The sequence below is a fragment of the Amborella trichopoda genome, chromosome 13 (genome assembly GCF_054954075.1).
Source record: "Amborella trichopoda isolate Santa Cruz 75 chromosome 13, AtrichopodaSantaCruz75HAP2 v2.0, whole genome shotgun sequence".
Lineage (NCBI taxonomy): Eukaryota > Viridiplantae > Streptophyta > Magnoliopsida > Amborellales > Amborellaceae > Amborella > Amborella trichopoda.
In genome coordinates, this window is record NC_142348.1 from 44810888 (window position 1) to 44836783 (window position 25896).

General features: G+C 36.7%; 1 protein-coding gene across 8 annotated transcripts in view; it reads left to right on the forward strand.

The window, feature by feature from the left end:
• LOC18442600 (alpha-glucan water dikinase, chloroplastic) overlaps positions 1 to 19768 on the forward strand; it is a 34037-nt gene extending 14269 nt beyond the window's left edge. For 4 of the 8 annotated variants that reach the window (XM_020672418.2, XM_088855838.1, XM_020672421.2 and 1 more), the window contains 16 exons: positions 61 to 123; positions 547 to 606; positions 715 to 867; positions 1096 to 1179; positions 1792 to 1968; positions 2105 to 2211; positions 2523 to 2736; positions 7196 to 7299; positions 7391 to 7514; positions 8140 to 8265; positions 14799 to 14909; positions 15650 to 15748; positions 18599 to 18772; positions 18851 to 18943; positions 19072 to 19187; positions 19348 to 19768. In XM_020672418.2, coding sequence (XP_020528077.2) covers positions 61 to 123; positions 547 to 606; positions 715 to 867; positions 1096 to 1179; positions 1792 to 1968; positions 2105 to 2211; positions 2523 to 2736; positions 7196 to 7299; positions 7391 to 7514; positions 8140 to 8265; positions 14799 to 14909; positions 15650 to 15748; positions 18599 to 18772; positions 18851 to 18943; positions 19072 to 19187; positions 19348 to 19552 — 2010 coding nt within the window. In that variant the 3' untranslated portion in view covers positions 19553 to 19768. The remainder of the gene's footprint in view (positions 1 to 60; positions 124 to 546; positions 607 to 714; positions 868 to 1095; positions 1180 to 1791; positions 1969 to 2104; positions 2212 to 2522; positions 2737 to 7195; positions 7300 to 7390; positions 7515 to 8139; positions 8266 to 14798; positions 14910 to 15649; positions 15749 to 18598; positions 18773 to 18850; positions 18944 to 19071; positions 19188 to 19347) is intronic. The other 4 variants (XR_016047559.1, XR_016047558.1, XM_020672419.2 and 1 more) reach the window with 2 other exon arrangements.
• Positions 19769 to 25896: the final 6128 nt, after the last annotated feature.

Sequence of the window (25896 nt, forward strand, 5' to 3'; positions counted from 1 at the left end):
TCCCTTCACAGTCATATTTTGTCACTCATATGGCTTAAATATCTATACAATAAATTGCAGGGTCATGATTTTATGGGTGGAGTTGCCATTCGCCCTGTTGGTGGATTGTCTGCAAAGCTTACGGTAAAGTGCATGAAATTTGATTTTGTGCAGTCTAATAGCATACTATCTTTGGGTACATGTTCAACATGATCATTAAGACGTATATGGACCTAAATTAACTTTGGATAAATAAAAATACTATAATTTTATGAACTGTGGGAAAACATGGTTTTAGGTCATTGCATCATCACCTTGGATGGTGACGTAGAGGGTCATCACATTCACTAAAAAGATGGAAACTGATGTAGAGTGGGACCTAATATTGTTTTCATGTCCTCTTTTGGTGACCCCACTCTCCTCTGTCTGTCATTTCAATGGACAGTACTCATCCAATGGACTTCCATAGTCCATTGAGTTGTTGCATGCAACCCCCTGTAACATTTTTGTTTATTTAGTGTACTTTATGGATTTGGGCCACTGCATTAAATTCATAACTTATGGCAGGAATGTTTAAAATTTGTCCAAGCACATGTTGAGGATTATCACACTGGTCCACTATTAGAGGTTTGTCTTTAGTTGTGCCTTATGACATTTATTTCTCTTCATAACCCACACTTTTCCTTGATTGGAGGAGGATATCTTTTTGAAAATCTGGACAAAATATCTTTTCAGAAACTACTGGAATCTCGCTGTGAGCTTCGACCACTCCTGCTTAAACCACATGAAAGGCTCAAGGATCTTATATTCTTGGATATTGCTTTAGACTCCTCCATTAGAACATCCAAGGAAAGTGGGCACGAGAGACTTAGGAATGCCCAACCAAAGGTGATTGTCTTGCCTTCTGCAGAGAGATTGAGCTAGAACCACTGCTAACATTATTGTTTTCTGTCATCATCATCATCATCATAGCCTTCTCCCAATTAAACATTATTGTTTTCTGTACCAATCAATATATGTATATGCACACTTGAAAATAGTTTTTCCCAAAACTCCGTTTGCAGTTAAAGCAATTCATAATTTAATGTTTTAATCTTTCTTGAAATTGTCGGGCAGGATGTTATGTACTTCATCACTTTAATGCTTGAAAATCTGTGCCTTTCGTCTGTCAACAATGAAGAACTGGTTTTCTGCATTAAGGTACAAACTCCCACACTGCAAAAAGTATGCTTGCTGCTCTGTGGTAGCACCAATTGTCCTTCTTCTAGTGAATGTGAATGCGGCAATGATAATACTTTTGAAGAGTGCCTGTTACATTTTTTATGTATATATGCGCTATTTATAAAGAGCGCCATTTTAAATATCAAATCTTTCACGACAATGCCCTTGCATTGCTAGAATTCTACTAAATTGGTCTTGAATGGCCTTGGATCAGTTTGTACTGCTCTATGATAAGGAAAGATTCTTTAAAGGAAAATGATATGAAAGGTTTTCAGGATAAAACTTTTTCTGCCCTGGTGATTTAAAATGGATTATTGAAAATAATCTTCTGTATTGAATCTTAAATGTCGATGTGTATATCCAGGCCTTTGGAAACATGTTTGGTACTGGGATAGTGATTCTGTTATGAAATAAGATCTTAGTTACTCTTCTATCTTCTCATAATTGATCTGGTTCCTTTTCTGTAAGGATAACTTTCATTATGGGTTTGCATTATTATATGGGACCTTTTTGTACTTTGCTTGGCTCTTTTCTTCATAATTAAAAGCTAATATGTAATTAATAACATCTGGTGTGTTATTTCTCTTGAAGGACTGGTATCGTGTGACTGATTTGCATGAATCTAATGATGAGCTATGGGCTTTGCAAGCAAAGGCTGTTCTTGACCGTATTCGCCTGATACTTGCTGATAGGGCCGAATGCTATCATAATATTTATCAACCAAGTGCAGAGTATCTTGGTGTTCTGCTCAGGGTGGAGAGATGGGCAGTACGTTTTTATCCTATTTAACCAGATTTCTTTCTGTGATAACAACAACACTGCATCCTCTTAACTAATAATTTGCTCCATTTGAATGTATGATTCTATAAGCCATTAACAAACTTTTCCATCTTTTATTTATTAGATCAGCATTTTCACAGAAGAACTAATACGGTCAGGATCTGCTGCTTGTCTCTCCTTGCTTCTCAACCGTCTTGATCCCATTCTTCGAAGTGTCACAAATCTGGGCAGGTAAGTAGCTAATGATTCATGGAGAGTAAACTGTAATCCAATGGACTATTAGGATCATCACCATTTAATGAAATAACGAAAACCATGATGGAGAGGGAGGGAGACCCACCAAAGACCCATGGATGCCCCACTCCATCTATTTTCAATGGATGACAATGATTCTAATGGACTACGGTTTTCTATAGTCCATTGGATTATAGAATACTTTCACGTTATTTATTAAGAACTTTTGCACCTTATTTCTGAAGTTATATTGTTATATCTGTCAATTTCATTATTGAGTATAGTTTCTTTTTCTTGTACATTGGTAGTTGGCAGATTATTAGTCCTGTGGAAGTGCGTGGCATTGTGACTGTTGTGGAAGATATAGCTAAGATTCAGGAGAATGTTTATAGGCAACCAACTGTCATGATTGCAAATAAAGTGAAGGGGGATGAAGAAATTCCTGATGGGGTAGTGGCTGTTTTGACCCCTGATATGCCAGATGTTCTTTCCCACATTGCTGTACGAGCCAGAAATAGCAAGGTCTGGTGTCTGTACATTTGTTTATTCCAATATACAAAAATTCGGCTGACCGGACTGCCTAGGCGGCCTATTTCTAAAACCACCTAGGCATGGCCTAGGTGGGGGGGGGGGGGGGGGGGGGGGGGGTTCTAAGCGGCCTTGTTTAAGGCACCCGCCTTGGAGGGTCTGGGCACCTAATTGGTGGCACCTCATTTAATTTTTTGTTCTTTTATTTAGTGAGAGCGAATTAGGTCTATGGACAGAGAGACATTTTATTGTTGTACTTCTATTCATTTATCATAGAGAGAAAAAAATATATTTTTTCTATAAAACTATCATTTCTTTAATTTTTGCTCATTAAAAAAGCAAAGTACCTAGCACGGCTCTTGAAAAAGTAAAGTATTCTTTTTCTTTTATTTAGTAAAATACTTCCTTCATCTTTAGAAGAGAGAGAGGGAACAGTTCTTAAAAAAACACATATATGGCACATTTACACAATAACTCATGCACATAGCCGTGATATTAATATTGCTTTTCTATACAATTGTACATTGCCTGGCATTAATATTAAATTTTTATACAAATCGAAACCACAAAAGGGAGAGAATGCAACCCCCTCCCCCCAAAAAGAGAAAAAAAACCCTAGAGCCACCCAAGTATATGGGCCCCACCTCCTCCTCCTTTAATATTGGCTTGTTCTAATATCCACAAAAGAAAAAATATTAGGATAGTGCCTGCTACACTTGCATGAATTGTGTTAAGTACTGTAGAAACTTGAAGTCTTAAAATAGTGTGAACCTTAGTTGTCGAGATCTTTCAACTAGGTGGCGATCCCGTTTCGACGCTCTAGGAAAGGGATATTAAAGGGATTTTGATTTTCAACTTTTGGAACCTTGATCCCCACTGTTAAGGATCTCGATCCCCACCACATCAAAAGCCAAGATGTTTAGCAAACTAATCATCATCGTCAGAGCCTTTTTCCAACTAATTGGGTCGGCTACACGAATCTCAGTCCGCTATTCTGCTCTATTAAGGGTCATACCGTCAGTGAGGATATAAGTCTCCATAAGATGAGAGAGCAAACTTAGGTGGGCTGTTCATGTGTGGTGCCAACCCAGTACAACACTTGTTAGGAGGTGCAAGTTAGTTCAAGTGGAAGGATTGAAAAGGGCAAGGGGTAGGCCAAAACGGATGCGATTGGAAAGGATCCAAAAAGATATGGGGACTTTTGGTGTCACTGAGGATATGACTTTTAATAGAGCAGAATGATAGACCAGGATTCATGTAACCGACCCCAATCAATTGAAAAAGGACTATGATGATAATGATCTTTTCTCATTAGGCCTACCCTTTTCTCTTTCTGAGCCTTCCACTTGAACTAACTCGCACCTCCTAACAAATGTTGTATTGGGTTTGTGCAGCACATGGCTAGCCCACCTCAATCTACTTTCTCACATCTTATCAACCCGAATATATTTATTTTGAATTCTATCCCTTCTTGTTTTGCCACTTATCCATCTCAACTACACTCATTATATGGGTATGTTTTTTCTTGACCGTCCAACATTCCACCCCATAAAGCAAAACTGGTCTCACAGTTGTCCTATAGAACTTCCCATTCAACTTCATTGGTATGTGGCGATCACATAAAACTTCAGTTGCATATCTCAACTTCGCCCAACCAACTCTAATTCTATGTGCGACATCTTCCTCATTCTTTTTATTTTTCTGGATTATCGACCCAGGATATCCAAAGTGCGCTCTTTTTGGTATTTCTTGGCTGTCAATCTTTAATGACTTCCTCGTCTCTACGACTATTACGAAACTTGCATTCCATATACTCTGTCTTAATCTAGCTAATTTTAAAACCTTTAGATTTTAGAACTTCAAAGTTCTAACTTTGTGTTGATGCCATTTCGGGTCTCAATGATCAAAACTATGTCGTCCGTGAACAACATGTACCATGGTACTTCATCTTGTAGGTGCCTAGTTAAGTCGTCCATAATTAAGACAGAGAGGTATGCGCTCAATGTTACCCTTCATGTAGACTTATTATCACTGAAAACTGACTCGTCTCTGCACTAGTTGTTCATACACTAGTTAACTCTCCCTCATAAATATCTCTCGTCAAGTCGATGTAGCCTCTGGAGACTCCCTTTCTAACACCCACCAAATCAAATCTCGAGGTGCTCTCTATCATAAGCTTTTTTTGGATCAACAAAGACTATGTGGAGGTCTTTTTCCTTCGTCTTAAACTTTTTAATCCGTTACCTAAGTAGGTAAATAGCCTTAGTTGTTGACCTCCTTGGCATAAAATAGAATTAATTTTTTGATACACTTGTTTCATGCCTATGTCATTGCTCAATCACTCTCTCCTACATCTTCATAGTGTGGCTCATAAGTTTGATCCTTCGATATTTTGCATATTCTGTATGTCTCATTTGTTCTTGTAAATAGATACCACAATACTTTTCCTCCATTCATCTGGCATTTTCTTTGTTCTCAACATTTTGTTGAACATCCCGTCTCCCCCATGGACTTCGAAACCTCTATCGAATACCATCTAGTCCTAAAACCTTCCCTATCTTTGTCCTCTTCAAAGTTTGTTTCACTTTCGATATCCTAATCCTACGAATGTATTTAGGACCTCCGCTATCATTTATACCAACGGTTACTTCTACTGTTATATTCCCATTGTATTCATTATTTAATAATTTTTGAAAATAAATTCTCCACTTTTGTTGACCTCTTCATCTTTCAACAAGATCCTTTGAACTTTACTCTTAATGCATTTAATATGGTCTAAATCCCTACATTTTTTCTCTCTCATTTTTTCTAATTTGAAGGCATCTTTTACCGGTTCTTGTACCCAGTTTCTGTATAGGTTAAGTTTAGTCTTACTTATTATTTGTTTAGCATTTTTATTAGCATATTTATATTCTTCTAAGTTTTGATAATTTCTATTACATTGTCAAGTTTTATAACATGTTCGTTTTTCGCTAATGGCTTTCTAAACCTCATCACACTACCACCAAGTTTTTTTATCGAAATTTCTTTTCCCTCTAAATTCTCCTAAAACCTCTTTTGCCACTTTCTTAATACAGTCAGTCATCTCATTCCATATAATATTGATCTCATATTCAAAGTTCTATTTTTTTTTTTTTAATTTATCCCTAAATGAGTCTATTTTCTCATTTTTTAAATTCCACCACCTAGTTTTTAGACACCTATTAATTTCACCCCTTCTCTTCGATGTCTTTAGAAAGATGTCCATAACCACAAGCCTATATTGGGTACACAAACTCTCTCTTGGGTAACCTTACAGTCTTTACATGATAGTCGATCTACCTTCTTAACTAGGAAGAAGTCTATATGGAATTTATGTGATCCACTTTTATAGGTTATTAAATGTTCATCTCACTTTTTAAATGATGAGCAAACTAATAAGTTTCTTAATTTATTGCCAGCTAGTAATGCGGCTATACTTTTAATATAATTCCATCATTTGTTGGCTCTAAATAAAAATATCCCTAAGTTATAGAGTGTATATAGTCCTATATCCTCTTTAGCCTGGGAGTAAGATCCACAAAAGGTTGAACTTGATATTCCAAAAAGTTTGGATCAAGATCCTAAAAAGTTGGATTGAGATCCCTAACATTTGGGATCTTGATCTACATATGCATTGTATGGATGACGCTCCCATCCATAGTGAGTTTTTAGCCTTTCACGATCCCCTGCTCTGGAGCGCATTCCCGATCCCAACAACTATGGTGCAAACTCTTCATTTTATTTTAAGCGGCCCTTTTACGCACATTCATTCTACAAAATGCTTTTGCATATATTGCATGGACATGGGTGGTGTCAGTGTTTGACACAGATATGTGGTGTCAGATTACTCATGCCATGAAGAAGAGGATTGGCCAAGAGGGCTGTATTATGAAAACAACCAAATCCAGCAATGTTGTACTGGTATTCCATATCATGATGAGGAGCAAGAGAATAAATTATACCTTAACTGTTGATATCGTATATATTTTGGAAATACTCGTAGACATTTTCAATGTAATGTTTCTACCCAAATCCAAAAAAGATCATGTCTCTAAATTGGTGCAATCAGTGGTTAATGAACACGAAGAAGAATACAAAAGAATCTGCATTGGAATCTTAGGGGATAGGTGTCCAAGGTACAGCCCCAAACAGAAAAATCCATGTAACATAGGTTATTTTCTCACCTTTCATGTTAGAGTTTGGGTAAATCAGTTATTTTGGATAAAAAGCCCAATCTAGGCCACGTTTTAAGATTCCAAGTTTAGATAACCTCATGATTTATGCAGGTATTCCAGACACTGATATGATATTGATATTAAGCTTTGTTCGATATGATTCAAATTCCTCCCCAAGTGTAAACAGGAAACATGAACAACAGTTATGCACAGTTCAAAGTTTGCACACTGGTTTTTACGTATTGGATGTACTGCAGGTTTGCTTTGCCACCTGCTTTGATAAAGACATTCTTGGGGATCTAAAATCAAAGAAAGGGAGGGCAATATTAGTTCAACCTAGCACAACAAGTTTGGTTTACAGGTCTGCTCAATTAGAAGCTTTCTGCATTCCCAAAAAACTCTTTAACCATGATGCAGTTTTTCATATATTCGTAATTTGTATTTAATTGCAGTGAACTAAGAAGCTCAGACTTATCTAATGAGTCATTGTCATCCTTTATTCCTGCTATTGCTTTAAAGAAGAAGACCTTCAGTGGGAAATATGCCATCTCATTTGAGGAGTTCACTAGTGAACTGGTAAGTGTATTGGTAACATGCATATTTATTATTGAACTTTAAATGATAACTACTTCTTGTCTCAGTGTGCCATGTGTGTTTTCGATAGGAAAACCCTTGGCACATTTTTGTAGTTTTCTTGATGAAAAATCATTGTATGACTTGTTCCAAGTAAATTAATGAGATGAAATAGGCAAACTTGTTTAACTATGGCTATGAAATGATAGGCCTTCAAGCCTATGACTATGAATTTCATGTGTCAAAATTTGTAAATATAGTAAAAACTGGCATTTTTCTTCCCCAATGCTTTTAATAGAGAATCATCTCTTGATTTCATCTGATTTAAACTTCAGAGGAATTTCGTTTGTTGGTTGTCCAAAATGACATTTTAATTTTAGAACAAATGAATTGGGGCTGGAATCCCAGGCTTGGTTGTCCTAATGCGCAAAAGGATGTGAAGGATATCCCATTTATTATACAACGAACATGCTTACAATTGAAATTGGAAGTTTGCAAATGATAATTGACAAAACATTCTTGTATAGATGCTTTTATGCAGCAGTTTATTTTTCACCTCCCAACATTTTTTTCCTATGCATGAGAAGAATTGTTGTTGGCCCATTGAATTTCTATACTTTCATTTTAGGTGGGTGCAAAGTCTGTTAACATTCAATACTTGGGAAGAAAGCTTCCATCATGGGTAAAGGTTCCAATCTCAGTTGCTCTACCATATGGAGTATTTGAGGCTGTCCTGCGAGAAGTTGTGAATAAGGTAGAACTTTCTTCTATAGTGTATGCCAGACGATTTTATATGGCAAGGATGCGAGAAAAGTCATGCTTCTGTTTACTTATTTTTAATACTTATGATTTGGATACCTTCTCTGATTTTACATGATGTGACGTATCATGATATTGGGATTGTTCATGTTTCCTATCCATTTATGTCTAGTGAATACTATGTTCAACTTCATTTTTTTGTGATGCATAGATACTTCAGTATGGGCGATGTATTTAAAAAACTCATGCAAAACTGCTAAACTTGACCTCTTAACAATGCCTACGGCCATGTGCAGACAGCATAAGACCGATTTTCATGATGCGATAAAATTATACCTTTAAAAGTTTATCGTATTCCTCTTTTTTGGTATTTAACTCTGTTGCTTAGATTTTTGTACAAATAATCTCATAAGTTTATCATGTGTTAATGAACTTCTACCTTTTCGTATGCAATTTTAATGACACTAGAGCTACTGCACTTATTAGGAGCTACATGTATCTCTGAAGTAAAAACAATGTATTGTGGGGTATTGTGTCACAAAATCATAATTCGGGAATGAAAACATTGGAACTGAAATGGACCAAAACTGTGACACCTAATCCCAGAGTCCTGCACTATCCCTGGTTGCATTGAAGTTTTGCTAGTTTGCTAAGCTATTCATCAATCACCAAAATTGCTTTCTTGTACATAGAGTTTGTAGACAAAGGAAACTCTAATTTATTATTGACTATTTTTCTAGATATTTATTTTTTCTTGTCGTGTAACATTCCATAATAACTTCACTGCTACAACCTGTATGGTTTCTTATTTTCATGTGACCTGTAGTTCCTGTCTTCCTTCTCATTATGACAAGAATTAGTGAGCACAATAGATATGGCCCACAGTGACATGCTCTTTGCAAACATTGTCATTTTATCTAGCCACATTTTGTGGATGATTTTAGTTGTAGTTTGATCTTTGATGTTTTTTACATCTTTGATTTTAAGTACAAGATGCTTAGCAAACTAAGATTAACTGTTGTACAATATGGTGTTCTATGTAGTCTGTGGAGTATATATACGATGTATTGTAGCACAAAAGTGTAATAGTAGTCCAAGGACACTTACATAGTTACTGTAATGAACAGAGGGCAAACATGTATCTTATCTCACATATATTCAAATGAAACCCTGGTGGGCAGTGACTTGGTCCATTTTGTGTTTTCTACAATCTCTTACGTATCTCTACACTGTAAACCCTAGAGTAGCTAATGTGCCTCGTTTTTATATATCAAATCTGCCTGGGTTTTATATGGTATGACAGCAGTGATCGATTCCATAGAAGCTGCTTGTATGCATCATACAATAGCATAGGAAGGTCAAGCACTTTTCTAGCAGGATCTAGGGCTGACATCATCATCTGTACAATGCTGATATCATTCTTAAGGACATGCCAGACACCCATATTTCTTGTTTTGCTATGTCTTTGAGCTGTGGATTTTGATACTCAAAGAAGGGATTCTGGTAAGATTTGAAGGTTTTTGATTGGAACAATTTATGTTTTCCATGTTTTTTTATTCTTGCAATATCTCTTGGTGAAGTCTTGAAACTCTGACCTATACTCTTTCTTGAGCCATGTAGACTGATCTATAGTCCTATTACTCTGCTTTGGGCCACAATCTCAAAAGCTATGGCATGAGAGGAGACCCTAAAATTCCTACAATTGTTCACTCTGAGAGTGTTATCCTAGTTTGTGATTACTTCTGCTAACTTAAATGGGGCGGATTTTTGCCATGGTCTCCATCAGCCAGATATTTTTGCTTGGGGGTTATAAGTCGGGTCATATTGGTGGGTCTTCAAAATCACTGACCCAACAAACTCTAGATACAATGAATGGCGTGCTAGTAATGCTATTGTGATGGTTGGCTTTTGAATTCAATGGAGAGAAATTAGGATTGGACTCATGTTTCTTTGTACAACAAAAGAAATCTGGGATGCTATAGAAGAACAATTTTCTCAAGGAGATTATTGTGTTGTTCCAACTTTACAGAGAGAACCAATTGCAAGCAGGGTAATTATAGAGGGGTTGCATAGTATGTTACCTTATGTGTTATTTGGGAGGAGTTAAATCACTCTATGACTCTTCATGATTGAGTGTGCTCAGGAGCTTGAAAAACATGTTTCCAAGGTTGAGAAGCAAAGGACCTAGGAGTTGCTAGTAGGGCTCAACATAGAGTGTGAGACTGTTTGATGCCAAATCCTTACTTGTGAGCAAACAGCCTTTCCTTTGTACAGTTTACAATCTTTTGCTGAGGGAATATTAGATTCGGACCCGACCTGACTTGGTCTAACTTGGACCCAAACCCAACCTAGACTGGGGTCCGGTCCAAGTCATTTGGACCACCCAACCCATCGGTCAAGTCGTCTCTAGGTCTAGAAATAAAAATAAATGAAAACTTTATTTTATAATATATATATTCAATATTATATATCTTATATAGTTACGTATTTTATACTGATATGTGCCAGGTCGGGGTCGGGTTACCCTCAACTGGACTGACCCGATAGGTTCCAAGTTGGACCCGGACCCGAACCTAACCGGGGTTGGGTCCTAGTCATTTGAACTATAGACCAACACTTGGACCCGACCCGGTTCAGGTCGTTGGGTCGACCCAACCCAATTGCCCCTGCTGGATTAGTGAGGTCATGATATATGCATGAATAATACTCGAGTTTGGCTCTCCAATCCCCATCCTAAGGGGTGTTAAGATCGTTCCCAAGAAACACCCTTGCTTTGGCAATCCTGGGGATTTAGTTGCAGGCTCTCTCTTTGCCTATATACTATAGGGTCTGGTAAATTAACTAGCAGCAAACCTAATCAACGGGAATTGATGAATGAAGTCGTTCCTTTCTCTAAGGGCATAGAGAGAATTGAAAATCAAGCACAAGGAAGAAAAGCAGCATTTTTCCTCACTAAGGTTGTACAGAGGTCTGAGAACGAGGTCTCTATTTCAAAGATTAAGATAAGGCAAGTCCTTCGAGTCGATCTTTATGGCTGATTGATGAGTTTCTTCTTCCCCTGCTTTATGCGAATGTTTTGTTGGTTAGTTCTCACCAACAAGGAAGGAATACCAGAAAGGGAGCAAGCCTCAATGGAAAGACATCGAATGTGATTGGAAGTTAAGGGTGGAGGCCATTGATCAAAGCCAAAATAGAATCCATGGTTAAATCCACTACAAACAACTTGTTGAATGTTGTTTCCTAGAGAGAGAAACATTCTTTATAATCACTGTTGCTTGCCTATTATATCTTCCTAGAGAGAGAGGGGAAAAAAAAAAAAAGAGGAAAGAGAGAGTGCATGTACTGAGAAATATAAAATTAGTCCCACATTGAAGAGGAAAGAAAGAATAGATTGGGTCTAGACTCTAGAGTTATAAAATGAAAGAACTTGTTCAAAAAGGTTATTAGATCAGAGGCTGGCCGGTCGGTCTCGGCCTTAAACCATGAATTTGGGCCGGGCTCTGGTCTTGTCTTCAAAGACAATTTCAGGCTCGCGCCTAACACTAAAGAATTTGGGCCAGGCATGGCCCATTTCATACCAAACTTCTTTGTATCTAAAACTAGGTCCTTCACCAGGGCTGACTTAGAATGCACATGAAGCTTCCCAGAAGTCATTGTCAAAAGGTATTTCCTCTTCTCCTCCTATATCACTTCATAAAGGGAAATCCTCATCCTATTCATCATATTGTGTCGTATACTCTCTCTCTCTCTCTCTCTCTCTCTCTCTCTCTCTCTCTTCCTTCTCGATATCATTTTTTTTTGCTTTGATTAACATTTATCATTTTTTTCTTGCTTGGATTCACACTTGGAGCCTGGGTTATTTCAAGAGGCTGTAATACATCATAAGTGGTGGGAAGCCACAGAAAAAGAGATGCAAGCATTGAACTGAAAGGTGTGGTTATGTAGAATTCCGAGGTATAATTTCAAAAAAAATTATTTCTTTTATTAACAACTAGAATGTCTACTTACAATTGCCACAAACAATGTAGAAATAGAAAATAAACATACTGCAATCTAGGATCTTTGACTTTTACTTCCAAAAGTGATTCAAACTTATAATATGAATTCTAACACAATTAGCCATTCCAACCTAAGTAGGAGTCCTAGTCTAAGTAGGAACCCTAATCCAAATTGGATTCCTAATACTGTTAGGACTTCTAAACAATTTTATGAATCAAGCTGAAAAAAATAACTGATAAACCAAAACTGAGAAGACTTACTAAACTTTTGCCTAGGGTTTATCCCCTTGGGACTTAGCACACCCACCCTTTAATTATCGAACTGGTGGCACACTCTGATCCTTTAGTCCTGCTGAATCCTCTGAACTGGGAACCCTCAATGATAGTGCCTATGCCTAGGGAAAAGGTTTTGGACATTGACCCAAGCTAGAGACTGCCTAATCCTAGGTCAGTCGACCAATCATACACTCCTACTGAAGTGCGCAGTTCACTATATTTGTTATTTTTACATGCTTTGAAGGCTACAAACCCGAACATGAAAAAAGACAATATATGGGATCTTGTGAATCTTTCTCCTAGCAAGAAGACTGCTGCTTGTTGTTGTGTCTACAAGCGCAATCAAGTATTATATAGGGCTGTTTAGTAGCTTAAGGATTCACCCAGACCTAGGTTGTAGATTACCCCTGAAACATTTGGACCAAGAGCAAGAATGGGTTATTTTCGTGTTTTGCTGTCATTGCAGCAACCAAAATTATCTTTGTATCAGCTGTGTCAAGAATCCCACCCTTCATGGTGATTTAGATTTTGGAGGATAAGTGTATATGCATCTTGTGCCTACACCTTCAGATCCCACACCTACTAGTCCTGTTTTCTGGCTTGTAAAGCAATGTAGGGGTTTAAACAATCACCTAAAGCAATGGTTTAATAAGTTAAGCAGGGCCTTGTAAACTATTTGGTTTCGTGCGAGTGGTGTTGACTTCTCATTGTTTGTTAAAGGCGACCTCAGAGTACATATTTCTAAATTATGTTGACGACATTGTCTTTACGTTGGTTGATGACAATGAGAGTTGCAAATCGCATGTGATTTGTGCTGCGACATTAAGAATTTTGGCTCACTCAAAAACTTTCTTGGTATTCTGGTTGCTCGGTCAACACTTGGGGATCTTCATTTCTCAAGTAAATATGTTCTTGATCTACTTAAGGAAACTGGGAAACCTGGATTGAAACTTATTGGCTTGCCAATAAATCCTAAAAGGAAGTTGGGACATTTCTAGTACTTCTTGGGAAGAATCTGTAATATATCTTGTTGGAAAGCTCATCTATGTGACTATTACTAGACTTGTTATCACTCATATTGCAGGCCTTGTTTGTCAATGCATGCATGCACCTCCATCTACACATGGATGCTGTCACTACAATCTTGTGCTATCTCAAGCCATCTCCGGACAAGGGACCTGTGGTTTCTCGAAATGCAATGCTTGACTTTGTAAAATACATTGATAGAGATTCAACCACAAGATGGTGCACTTTTGTTGGAGGCAATTCGGTAATCTGGAAAAGTAAAAAAAGGCATGTCGTGGGCAGATCCATTTACAAAGGTTAAGTATCACGTCAGGGCTTCTGCAACATGTGAGCCTATGTGATTAAGGGCACTTCTCTTTGACATGGAAATTGGTGTTGTCTAATGTATCCCACTTTATTGTGATGACTACAGCAATACACGTTGCATCAAACTCAAATTTCCATGAGCACACTGAACATATTAAGGTCATTTTGTCACTTTGTCCATGAAAAAATGACTGTTAAGCTCATCTGTACTCCATATATGAAGACTGAAGATCAGCTAGCTGCTATCTTCACGAAAGTAGTGAGAAAGACCGTCATGCACATGCTTAGTTCTAAGTTGTCAATTCCTGACATCCATACACCAACTTGAGGGGAAGATACCATATATAATATGTGGAATATACTTTGTATAGTAGAACTGAGGGAGTCATTGCAGCAAAAGACACATGTAATTACTGAAAATAAACAGAGGGCAAACATGTAATCATATCTCATATCTATTCCAGTGAAACTCTAATGGACAGTGACTAAATCCAGTTTTCATTTTCTACGATCTCTTCTTTGCTCTTTACTACAAAACCTTAAGAGTGTCAAATCTGACTGGGTTTTACACACCAATTATGCCTTGGTTTTACAAGTACAATGTGTAAGCTCCCTTAGAAATATGTCATTTCATTACATATGTTACAATTTTTGTCTGTACGTCTTGAGCAACCATTTTATCAAAATGATTTTTGAACATAAGTCCTTTCCATGTTATATTCCATACCTTGGTCATTGCTTTACTACAATCTTTGTGTGCCTTACTGAATGAAGCGTCAATGTCATTTTTCCTGAGAATATGAATCTATTATGCAAACTTCTTGTTCTTTTGTCCATAACATGTTTTGCATTGGCTCTGTATGTTCCATTCAGTTTATAAACAGTTGTGACTCTAGTAACTAGCTGTAGTTGTGTTTGACAGGATGTGGCGAACCAAGTTGTTTCTTTAAGCAGAATTGTTGCAGCTGGAAACCTTTCCAAACTACATGACATAAGACAAACCATTTTACAATTGAAAGCTCCTTCTCAACTGGTAATTTGCACTGATACTGAGTACTTAAGTCCACCCTATCCTTATAATACTTCCCGCTTAAGCTTTTTATGAATGGACTACTGTAAATGGGTGAATGTGTGCATCATTCTTAGACAACCATATACAGTGTAAAAGAACTTTATTACTGCTGCGTCTTTATTATCGCATGTATATAGGAGGCCTTTCTGAGTTTTCCACCATATTTTTCAATCTACTTCTGTTGTGGGACACTAATGATTGCTTGCCCCACATGAAATATTTTGGTAGAAACCTGATTTATGTTTTGCACTTATGGCATGGAACTCAAATATATGTGTAGGAACCAGTTAAAAGTGCTAGGTTTGCTAGCAAGTTATGAAACTGTCCTAAAGGTAAGTCATGCCCTAGATAAGGATTTTTTGTGCTTGCTGTCATCTCCTGGTAAGATTATACAAGTAGGAAGAACTTAGTTTTTGTTGTTCTCATTCTTTTGTAATTTGTCGATGTACTGCATGTGCATTTATTCAATGTTACTGGGGAATGACCTACTGACAAAGATATAAAGTATGGCTATCAGGTCAATACCAGTACTAAAATTTAAATTGTGAATAGCATGAACAAATTGTGAACTCTTCTCTTCTGCAAATGGCAAGATGTTTGATTTTTAATATTCATCTTTTTTTTTCTTTTAACAGTATTAGACATTTATCATTTAAAGGCTATTAGATTTTTAGCAAGTCATTCTACTTTATTTCTGGCAGATCAATGAACTTAGTAGCAAGATGAAAACCAAGAGGATGCCATGGCCTGGTGATGAGGGTGAAGGAAGATGGAACCAAGCGTGGTTAGCAATAAAGAAGGTGCACTATTTATAAACTGTTGCAGGTTTTTTTTTTACGATTCATTTATTTTAAATCTGAGTGGTTAATTGGCCATATACTATGGCAGTGTTTTAAAAATCACCAAGCCGGCTTGGAACTGGTGTGGTACCAGTCCAGGTCCAAGACCCCCTGTTTGCCCGGGATGCCACTGGTTCTTAGCGACTTTTATTTCTTTAAATTTCCTGTACCAAAGAAACCCAGAAAGCTGCAAGCCGGCTCAGGCAGTTCCAAGCTGGCCTGGGTCACTGATTCGACCCACTAGTTTGGTTTTTAAAACATGGGTTTTGGAATAATTTCATGATGACTGAAGGTTTCTACCCTGACAACTTTGTAAAGTATTTACAAGAGGTGAGAAACTCACAATTTTGCTTCCATATTCTTGGCTCTAGTAATTTTGTCTATAACTTGGTTAGTTTCTTACGTGTGAAACTTTTCAAGAATTTAACCAAGTAGCAATCCCACATAAAATAGGTTTCAATATTGATGGAACCCCCTTTCCTCCGTACATGCTTTTTTTGCTTTTTTCGTGGTAGTTCAATAGTGGGATTCAAACTTGGTACAATGTTGTAATCATCTAAAAATACTCGAATTATCCTAAGAATTGTTTGATATTTATCTGGAAAATGTGCTTTGGTAAGTTAGTGTAGGGATGTTAACTATGTATATCATTTATATGATGTTTCACATTTCATCAGAGTGACAAAATCAATCGTCATTTAGTATTCAATATTACACTTGTGTAGACCAGTACTGTGTTATCTATGATCAGAGTCCTTCCTCATAAAGCTTGCATTGTAACTAGTGGTTTAAAAAACGTATTGGTGGCCCGGATCGGGCACCCCAAAAACCCATCCGGATCGGTGAATCGGCGATCCGGATCGGGAATCGGCCGAATCGGTTGGATTACGCTTTAAAAAAATCTAAAAAAATTATTAAAATTCATTATAAATGTTGTTTTTTAGGAATCCAATAAGAAATCGGGGTACTGCATTATTAATTTTCATGTTTTCATCAATATGTGAATATTGAGATGTTTTTTCTCTATATGAACTTATTTTGACTATTAAATTTACATCACACAAAAGAAAAATCATAGAATTATCATGGATGAAATCTATAATCATAGATGGACTATAATAAAGAATGGTTTTAATCGATAAAAAATGGCCACCAAAATCTCGAATTGGTGGAGAACATTATATACTGAAATTGAACTTGTTGGTTTACATTTTATAATTATTGTATTATACAAATAATAACAAATCCAAACTCTTATTTTTTTACAATAAATATTTGTTGTATAACCTTTGATCTTTTTTTTTTGACAAAAACCTTTTATTTCTTATGACAATAACTTTTTTTTTATTTTTTTACAAGAAATGCTTGTTGTATTAATTTTTTTTTTTTTTTTAACAAGAACCTTTTTTTTTTTTTTTTACAAGAACCTTATATTTTTTTACAATTAACTTTTATTTTTTGACAAGAAAAATAAATTTTGTTGTATTACGTTTTTTTTTTTTTTTTACAAGAACCTTATATTTTTTTTACAATAAGCTTTTATTTTTTGACAAGAAATTTTTTGTTTGTTGTATTACCTTTTTTTTTTTGACAAGAACCCTATATTTGTTTTTAACAAAAAATTTATTTTTTTTATAAAAAGCTTTTATTTTTTTTGTAAAAAAAAATTATTTTGTACAAAGGAAAATATTAATTTGTTTGTGAGGAATGATGGCACCTGGGCAGGAATTGATCCCGCGAAGTCCAGCGCACAAGCAACGCTCTAACCACCATGTCAAATGTTAAGTTGTGATACAAAGAGGTCACTCAATAATTATATCTTATTTCTTTCTGAGCTATTACCTTGGCGCAATTGTCCCACATCGAACCCATAGAACAAATTTGGTAAAGATAAATAGTCTTCTGCTACCAATGCTAGTCGCGCGCGAAACGCATGTAGCAGTGTGGGTTTGTGATGGAGCATGTGTTTTTTACAATGGGTGCCCATTGTAACTCGAAAATTTACAAAAATGTCCCTTGTGACTCATGACGTCATACGCGTGCATAGAACTGGGCGAGTCATGATGTCAACCGGGCGAGTCATGGCGTCATCCAGCGATTTACTGTACAGAATCGCCGGTTCTTCTCTAGAATCGGGCAATTCCCGGTCTTATAAAAGAATCGACACGGGATGGCCGATTCCCGGTTCGAATCGGCCGATTCCGTGCCGACTCGGCGATTTTTATACCACTGATTGTAACACATAATCTCACAGTAGTCATGGTATGGGCTCCTAAAAGCGTTTAAATTGTATTGAATGTATCCTGCATTTTCAAAAACATTGCAAGGAAGCATTTCCTTTAGCTTTTTTTTTAATTTATATTTCAACATGACATTGCAAGGAAGCATCGTAGAAACAATAAATTGTCTTTAAAGGTTCTTCCCATGAACTAATTTCCAAGGATGCTATGACGCATTTCAAGAAAACATTGATTAAATGGTTTTGATCTGTTATGGAGAAACTTCTTTGCTGCAAATATTACTTTAGCTGAATGTTAGCATTTAGAAGTTTCATTTAGAGTACATTCCGTTTTCAAAGTGCAAGAATAGCAGTAACCTGTGTCTGCTATGTACATTTGGCCATAAGGGATTCATTGAGTTTCCTTGAATAAAATTTGGTCCAATAGGCTTCCACACCTCAATCTTTTTTATACTATTTTCAAGCGCCTTGGTGTCTTGCTAAACCCTCTCTGTAAGCATCGAGTTACTGATTAACCATAGAACTATCCATGAGAAAAATCAAGACTAGAAATTAATAATCTCTCTTTCCAGGTTTGGGCTTCAAAGTGGAATGAAAGAGCCTATATTAGCATACAAAAAGCCAAAATGGATCATAATAGCCTTTGCATGGCTGTCCTGGTTCAAGAAATTATATGTGCTGATTATGCTTTTGTGATCCACACCAAAAATCCCTTATCAGGGAACCCTACGGAGATTTATGCTGAGGTAATGTTGTGTGTTTTTAAGGCTTCTAGATCACGAAAATGCTTCTTCTCACCCAATTTTGTTTTGTTCAAATAACAGATTGTTAAAGGTTTGGGAGAAACTCTAGTGAGTGCTTATCCAGGTCGAGCTATGAGCTTTGTAACCAAAAAATCTGATTTGAACTCACCCAAGGTGCAGCTGACTCCTGCTTAGAAACTCTCTCTCTCCCCCCCGCCCCTCCTCCTCCTCTGGACGCATGCCCTTTCACATACATGAAATATGGGCATGCATACAATAACATAATGTAGTGGAATGTACAGGTTCTTGGTTATCCAAGCAAGCAAATAGGCCTTTTTATCAAGAGGTCCATCATATTCAGATCAGACTCTAATGGTGAAGACTTGAAAGGCTACTCTGGTGCTGGGCTTTACGACAGGCAAGTTTGTTTTGTTTCCTTAACCTATATATATGGTGAAATTTCATGAAAAATCAACATTGAAATCCTAAAAAGAATGGTTCTGAAATGAAGCAATCTTTCTTGAGCAATGCAGTCTATTCATTTTATTTTTTTCCTCACTTTATTCTCTTAATTACAGTGTGCCCATGGATAAAGAGGATAAGGTGGTAGTGGACTATTCTTCTGATAGATTGATAGTTGATAGAGCTTACCAGAAATATATATTTTCAAAGATTGCATTAGTTGGGAAAGTAATTGAAGACCTCTATGGCTCTGCCCAAGACATTGAAGGGGTGGTTAAAGATGGAGAAATATACGTCGTTCAGACAAGGCCACAAATGTAATGAGTTGTAAATTCAAGTATAGTTTATGCTAAATAATGGGGGATGGACAGGGTCTTCCTGATAGGCTTTTTTCCTTTTGATCTTGGCCTTATTTCAAATAAATAAATTACAATAAGATATTTATTGAGCCCTTTTAATTGTGATATTTCAAGTTGGATTAGTGATGAAAGTTACATGTAGAAATTCATGATTGTAATGTATGTGCATTCCTCTCTCTGTCTCTCTCTCTCAATTTTCTATTGAGCCCTTTGTCATTGGTATCTTACAAGTTGGATGATGATGAAAGTTGGATGTAGAAATGCATGCTTGAAATGTCAGTGCATGCCTCTCTCTCGTTTCATTTTTATTATGCATGGTCATAGTGATTATATGAACCTGCTCTGTGGCTTCTCATAAGCTTGGCACATCTGGACCATCCCATTCTCATTGATAGTCCGATTAACGAGTATTGAATCCAACCCTTTTCCTTGTTGCGGGCTACGCATCATTTGATCGGGCCCTCCATCATGGTGGATGCTCCTAATCTGATGTCTTATTGTAAGTCCGTCAGATTTTTTTTAATAGTTCTTGTTCAATTTTGGGCACGTAAAATTTATGAAGACATCAATTCCAAAATGGAAGGTTAAGATTTTGCATTTAACTCAAATAATTCAAGGGAAATGTTTTTCCTGACTGCGGACCCATGCGTCCTCTTCGATTTTCACCTGAATCACGCTTCAAAAGCACATCCATATTTTTTTCAAATACTATTCGGCCCAAAATATATGAATGTGGATCTCCAAAAATAATACGAATCTAATGATCTTCGAAAAATTGAAATGATTGTTTGAAAGAAGAGCGTACAAGATGAACCATTTTTACGCTAACATTTTAGCAGGGTGGAAACGTGTCCGTAACGTCCCCCCTAAAATCAACATGATCGCCCATGATAACTTTGAGCATGGGCTATTTGACAGATCGCTCACTACAATGCATTTATTTGTCATGCTTGGATTGTGTATCGTCATTGAACCAAAGAGATTATATGCTAGGCCTTTACATAAATGGGATTGTATTTTTTGTACAAAGAGGTTATAACTATTCTTAGTCATCAGATATGGTGCATAAGAAAAAATCATACCAAAAGATTATATACAACAAGTCCAATTTTTGGACATTAAATGCGGGTGCTTGGGCATTCCAATTATTATTCTTCTTCTTCTTTTTTAAATAATTATTTGGTGATTGTAAAGTGCATCAAATTTTTGAATCAAGTAAATCTTCCTAAGTTGGTCATTTTTTAGAGGACGTAAATGTAAAATTTAATCCAAAAGGAGCACACCTAGGGCAATTGTCGTTATTTATAGACCCGAACCTGGATGATCTATCCATGACCAGGATGAAGCTTGGGTGAAAATAAGCAGAAATTCGAATTGACTGATGTTGAATAATCAACAGATGAGTGTAGTTGGGGGTGAAATGCCACTCGAACCCAAAGCTAGCTAGGTCTCCTCGGAATTCATTGACATGCAACAGTTGACTAGAAATCTACGGGTAAAACATTTTTTTGACGTGGGCAGCGAGAATGGTACCAAATCGAGGTAAACTTTGAATACTAGATATGACGCGAAAATAACAACAGGTAATGTTAGCCTGTGAGACGGTGGGAGATAAGCTTAATCATCAAGAGGGAAACAGCTTTGAGCGCCACCTAAAGCCCCTAAATGACCGCTTAGTGATAAAGGAGGTAGGGCTGCGGAGACAACCACGAGAACAACCATGAGGTTTGCCTAGAAGCAACTACCCTTGAACTTATTTGGAAGTGCTTAGGTCCAACATCGAAAACCAAAGATGCATGGCGGTTGGACTCACCAAAAACTTTTTTCTTTTTTAACGTTTGGTATTATTAAAAAATTTTCGTTATTAATCTTGGCATGTATTCCAAAGCAAAGTGAATCTGAAGCACCACTGACACTACTTTGGGGGCTCTAACTTTGAAGGACCATATCTATATAGCAAGATTTCAAAAATTTCATACTTAAGAAAAATTCCTTGTAACTTATGTGTTAAAGTTATAAGGGAAATTATCAAAAATAAATTTAAATTCTTTTAAAATTAAAAAAATACTAATTTTGTTTAAAATTTATATGCATACCCAAAATTTCAAAAAACTTTTTGCCCAAAAATGCCTTTCACAGCCATAATAGGTCACTACAATCCTATTGGAGCCGAGATGCAGCCTCTAATAGGTTGTGACATCATGGCTCTAGTAGAGTTGTCGTGCCCAAGGGAAGCATGAAAGACATTTTAGGTAGAAAAGATAACTTGAAAAATTGGGTATGGATGTAAATTTTGAAAAGTCCTATTATTTTTTGAATTTTTGAAGAAAAAAAAAGGGCTACTTTTGATAATTTTCCATAATTATAATAAATAATTGAAATTTGGATGCTAATTTAGCTACAAAAAGCAAAATGGTTGAAGCTTAATGAGTTAAAGGAAGAGGAGATCATATCATAACGCATCCACCTTCCATCCCAACAAAGGACCGCGTGGATTAGCAGCAGTTCCAATTGGCAAATCCCGATATCTTCGTATCTTCCCAATTAAGCCCTGAATCCTAGGTACTTGTGTTTCTCATTCATCTCCCGGGTACTCTTATTAAAAAAATATTTTACTCATTTAATCCCTCGGGGAAACCCCATTTATAATTAACATTAAAAAACCACTTAAAATTAATTTTAAGTCCCTAAATTTTGGAAATGTAATATCTTCAATCTATAGATTAACCTCAATAAAAACAAATTCTTAATTATGCCATCTATGCACTTAATAAAAATAATGTCTCTAGATTGAATAGAGATCATCTAATATTTGGATGGCGAGATCCATGTATTGCAAAACTCAACTTTTAGAATAATTATCTAGTAATTTTTAAGTTGTTCCCAATGTTTCATATTAAAAAAAAAGAAAAGTATACAAAGAGACTATTTACTTTTCATATAAGGAGGTCACAATAATTTTTGTCAATCAGATTTCAAATCAAATGATTGTAAGAGTGTCATTGACTGAACTCAAAATGCAAAAAAAATTCTTACTTCTCAAGCCATCTAATTTGACATTTAATTACTAAGAGCAATTGTGACCTTCTAATAAAGATAAGAAAAAGTATACAATGGAACCATTTACTTGTGGTACAAGGTGGTCAAAATTAATCTTGATAATTAGATGTCAAATTATGTGGCTATATTTTCCATTGAGCAAGCTCAAAGTTCAAAGCGACTTTTTTGAATTTTGTGACACACGTAAGCTATTAGATTTCACGTCAAATGGTTCTAAGTAATTGTAATCTCTTTGTACCAAAGGCAAATGGTCCCATTGTATACAATCCTCCAACAAAATTATCAAACTCTATTTGATAAATATGAGATCATGGAACCTACAAATTCTTGGGATTTTCTGAGATTGCCAAGATTAATGAATCTGATTTCTTAAACTTATACTACATAGAATTTATAAACGTCCTTCAAAAACCAAATATTCAAAGACATTTGCCCCTAATCCATGGGTTTTCTTGTTTTTCTCTCTCTACATACTTTTGTCTCCCTCTTCTTCCTCTTTTGGCACTAAACAGTTTGTGAATTTTTCTCTCTTACCTATTGCTACAGCCACAAAGATTCATCATTTCTTCAAAAGCCACCTTTTAATTTCCTCTCTCTAGGTTTCTTGCATGTGTTATCAGCATGCAACAAATCAATTAAACTCTGTTGCAATGGCTGAAAAGTAGAATTCCTTATGAGGTTACAGAAGTAGAAGCCAAAGGCAATTTGTGAAGATGAAGAAATTGCTTGAATTAGAGCTAATATTGTCTGAGAGACAAACTTGAGTGTGATGATGTAGAGAGTGAACAAGGAGTTAAATGGGTGGAGTGGTACACAGAGAAAGTGGATGGGAAATAGCTAAAAAAATTCCAGGCCACATAAATGTTGGAAAAGACAGAAGCAACTAGAAGCCCACTTCTACAAGTTTTCTTTATTGGAAAATTGTTTCATGTGGGGCCGCATTTCTACATATGCGGTTAAGAAAGTATAACGCATCTATCTTAAAGATGGATGCAAGTAGGTGTTTCATCTAAAAACAATGGAAACTAGCTGTCCAAATGTTTTCTTACTAGAATTATTATTTTTAGTTTTAAATTTTTTTTTTTTTTTTATACTTATAATCTCTATATTAGATATTACATGTCTGTCCTTAAAAATTAAATATTAAAATCCATCACAAAAATAGACTTATTAAGAGGCCCACATTTCTACAAATGCGGGCTTGACCGCATAGAAACCGGGTCCTTTCTTTATTGGGCAGTGAGCAAAATCCGTACCATCAAAATTGATGAACGGAGCAGAAGGCTGCAGCCCAAGTTCAACACATAAAGCTGCATCCATATAGAAACCGCATTTAAAGATAAATGGTCTCATTATATACAATCTCTTTGTGACCTCAATCCCAAATGAAAAAATTGTATGTATAAACTTTGTTCGACTGTCCAACCGATTAAACCCCTGAAAAATGATAAGGCACCGGGTCCAGATGGGGTTATGGTTAGAGAGAGAAAGAAATATTTGATGGTGGTGGTTTTAGGGGGGTTGAATTCGCAAAGGAATCAGATTGTTGATGAAGTTGTGATTACTCGGATTCTTGGTGCTGCCTTGGTTTTGCCCATTTTGCAGGTCAATGTTGTCTGGGGCGATGAGAGGATGAGGAAAAAGAAAGGATTTTCTTGTTGAAGACTTGGTCTAGGATTTGTAGATATGTTTCGTGTTCTAGAGTTTCTCGCGAGGCAGCTTTGTTGCTGGTTTTGGAAGACACAATCTATTGGGGGCGGTTTCCTTGTTGTTGCGAGCTATTGGTTGATGATCTGAAGCAAGATTGAACAGCAGAAAGGTGGGTTTATAAACGGCAGGTAGGTTGCCTTTTTGTGGGTTTTGTTTGCAGGTGTTTTCTTTTGTTAGGTTTTATTTGGAAGATAAGGAGCCATATGTTGCTTGATTGGCTTCGTGTTTATTCTGATTTAGTCTTGCTTCCATGTCTCTTGATGTTTTACTTGTTTTGGTTTGATGGGGTTGAGTTTGTCATAGAAAAAAAGGAAAAGAATTAGTGGTAATGCAAGGCAGCTCTACCTTTGTTAGGATCTTGTCTTCTGAATGGGGAGAGCTGAATATCAAAGAGGAGTTCTCCATCACTGGATCATTCTCACCTCCTATATGAGATTTCTTTGGCCTCTCTGATTGGGCTAAGAGAGGGGGAATCTCTCATACTCTCTTGATGTGAAGATTATAGGTGAGAATAAGGTAGTTTTTAAGCTCTAGTCTAAGGACGAGGTCATTAGAGCTCTTCGTAACCGCTTCTGAAGGTTACACGGGAGTCTTCTTTCGATAGATTTATGGAAGCCCTCGGATCATAGATCCTTCATTCAGTGGGAATCTCTTTGGATTGGTCTTACTGGTATCCCGTTGCATGCTTGGAATTTGTCCATTGTTAAAAAGATTGCAAATGAAGTAGGCTCTTATGTGGATATAGATTGTGACTCTTTCTTGAGTGCGGTCTGTAAAGTGATTTGGGTTAGAATCTTAATAGTTGGTGGTTCTCTGCTACCTGACAAAGTCTACCTTTCTATGGGAGACGACTCTTTCGAGGTTGGTATTGTTAAAGATGGTGGTAGTCGGGGGGTACATGGTCAACCTCCCGCTTCTCGGCCTTTGAATCAGAATCAAGGGACATGGAAGTTACAGGTGCCAAAAATTGGGAGATCGTCGGGGATTTCCTATTGGAAAAAAGATGTTGCTAAGAAACAGTCCCAGTGAAAGTTTCGCAAATTTGAATTAAAAAATCATGTAACTCCCAATGTTTCAAAAAAGTGGATTGCGGTGGAACGGTTTCGGGATCTCACGGAGGGCTTCTTATATGGTTATGGTAACTGCCATTTGGTGACGGATTTTAATAAAAACTTTAATAAGAAAATTCTGGATAAGGAATGTAGCAAGGAATTTCTGGTCTTCCTTAGATAGGTCTAATGTTGACCTGTTTTGTTGGATTTTGGGTGGACCAGCAGTAGAAGATAGTGATCTTGAGGGTCCACCACGTTTTTTTTAGCTTGGTTGCAGCATTAGTCCCAAGAAGACAGCGGAGGACAGGCAATTGATTTGCTTGGGAAGGGAAAGTCTTTCATCGTATCAGCCTCTCTTGGGAGGGGTATATTCTCAAGTACAGGTGGCCTTTTCATGGCCTAAGGTCCTTGAAAAAAGCGTCCAAACACAGGTTTGCAACGAGAGTCTTCAACCTTCGGCTCTCTCTCTGGTTCTTCTCCTTCT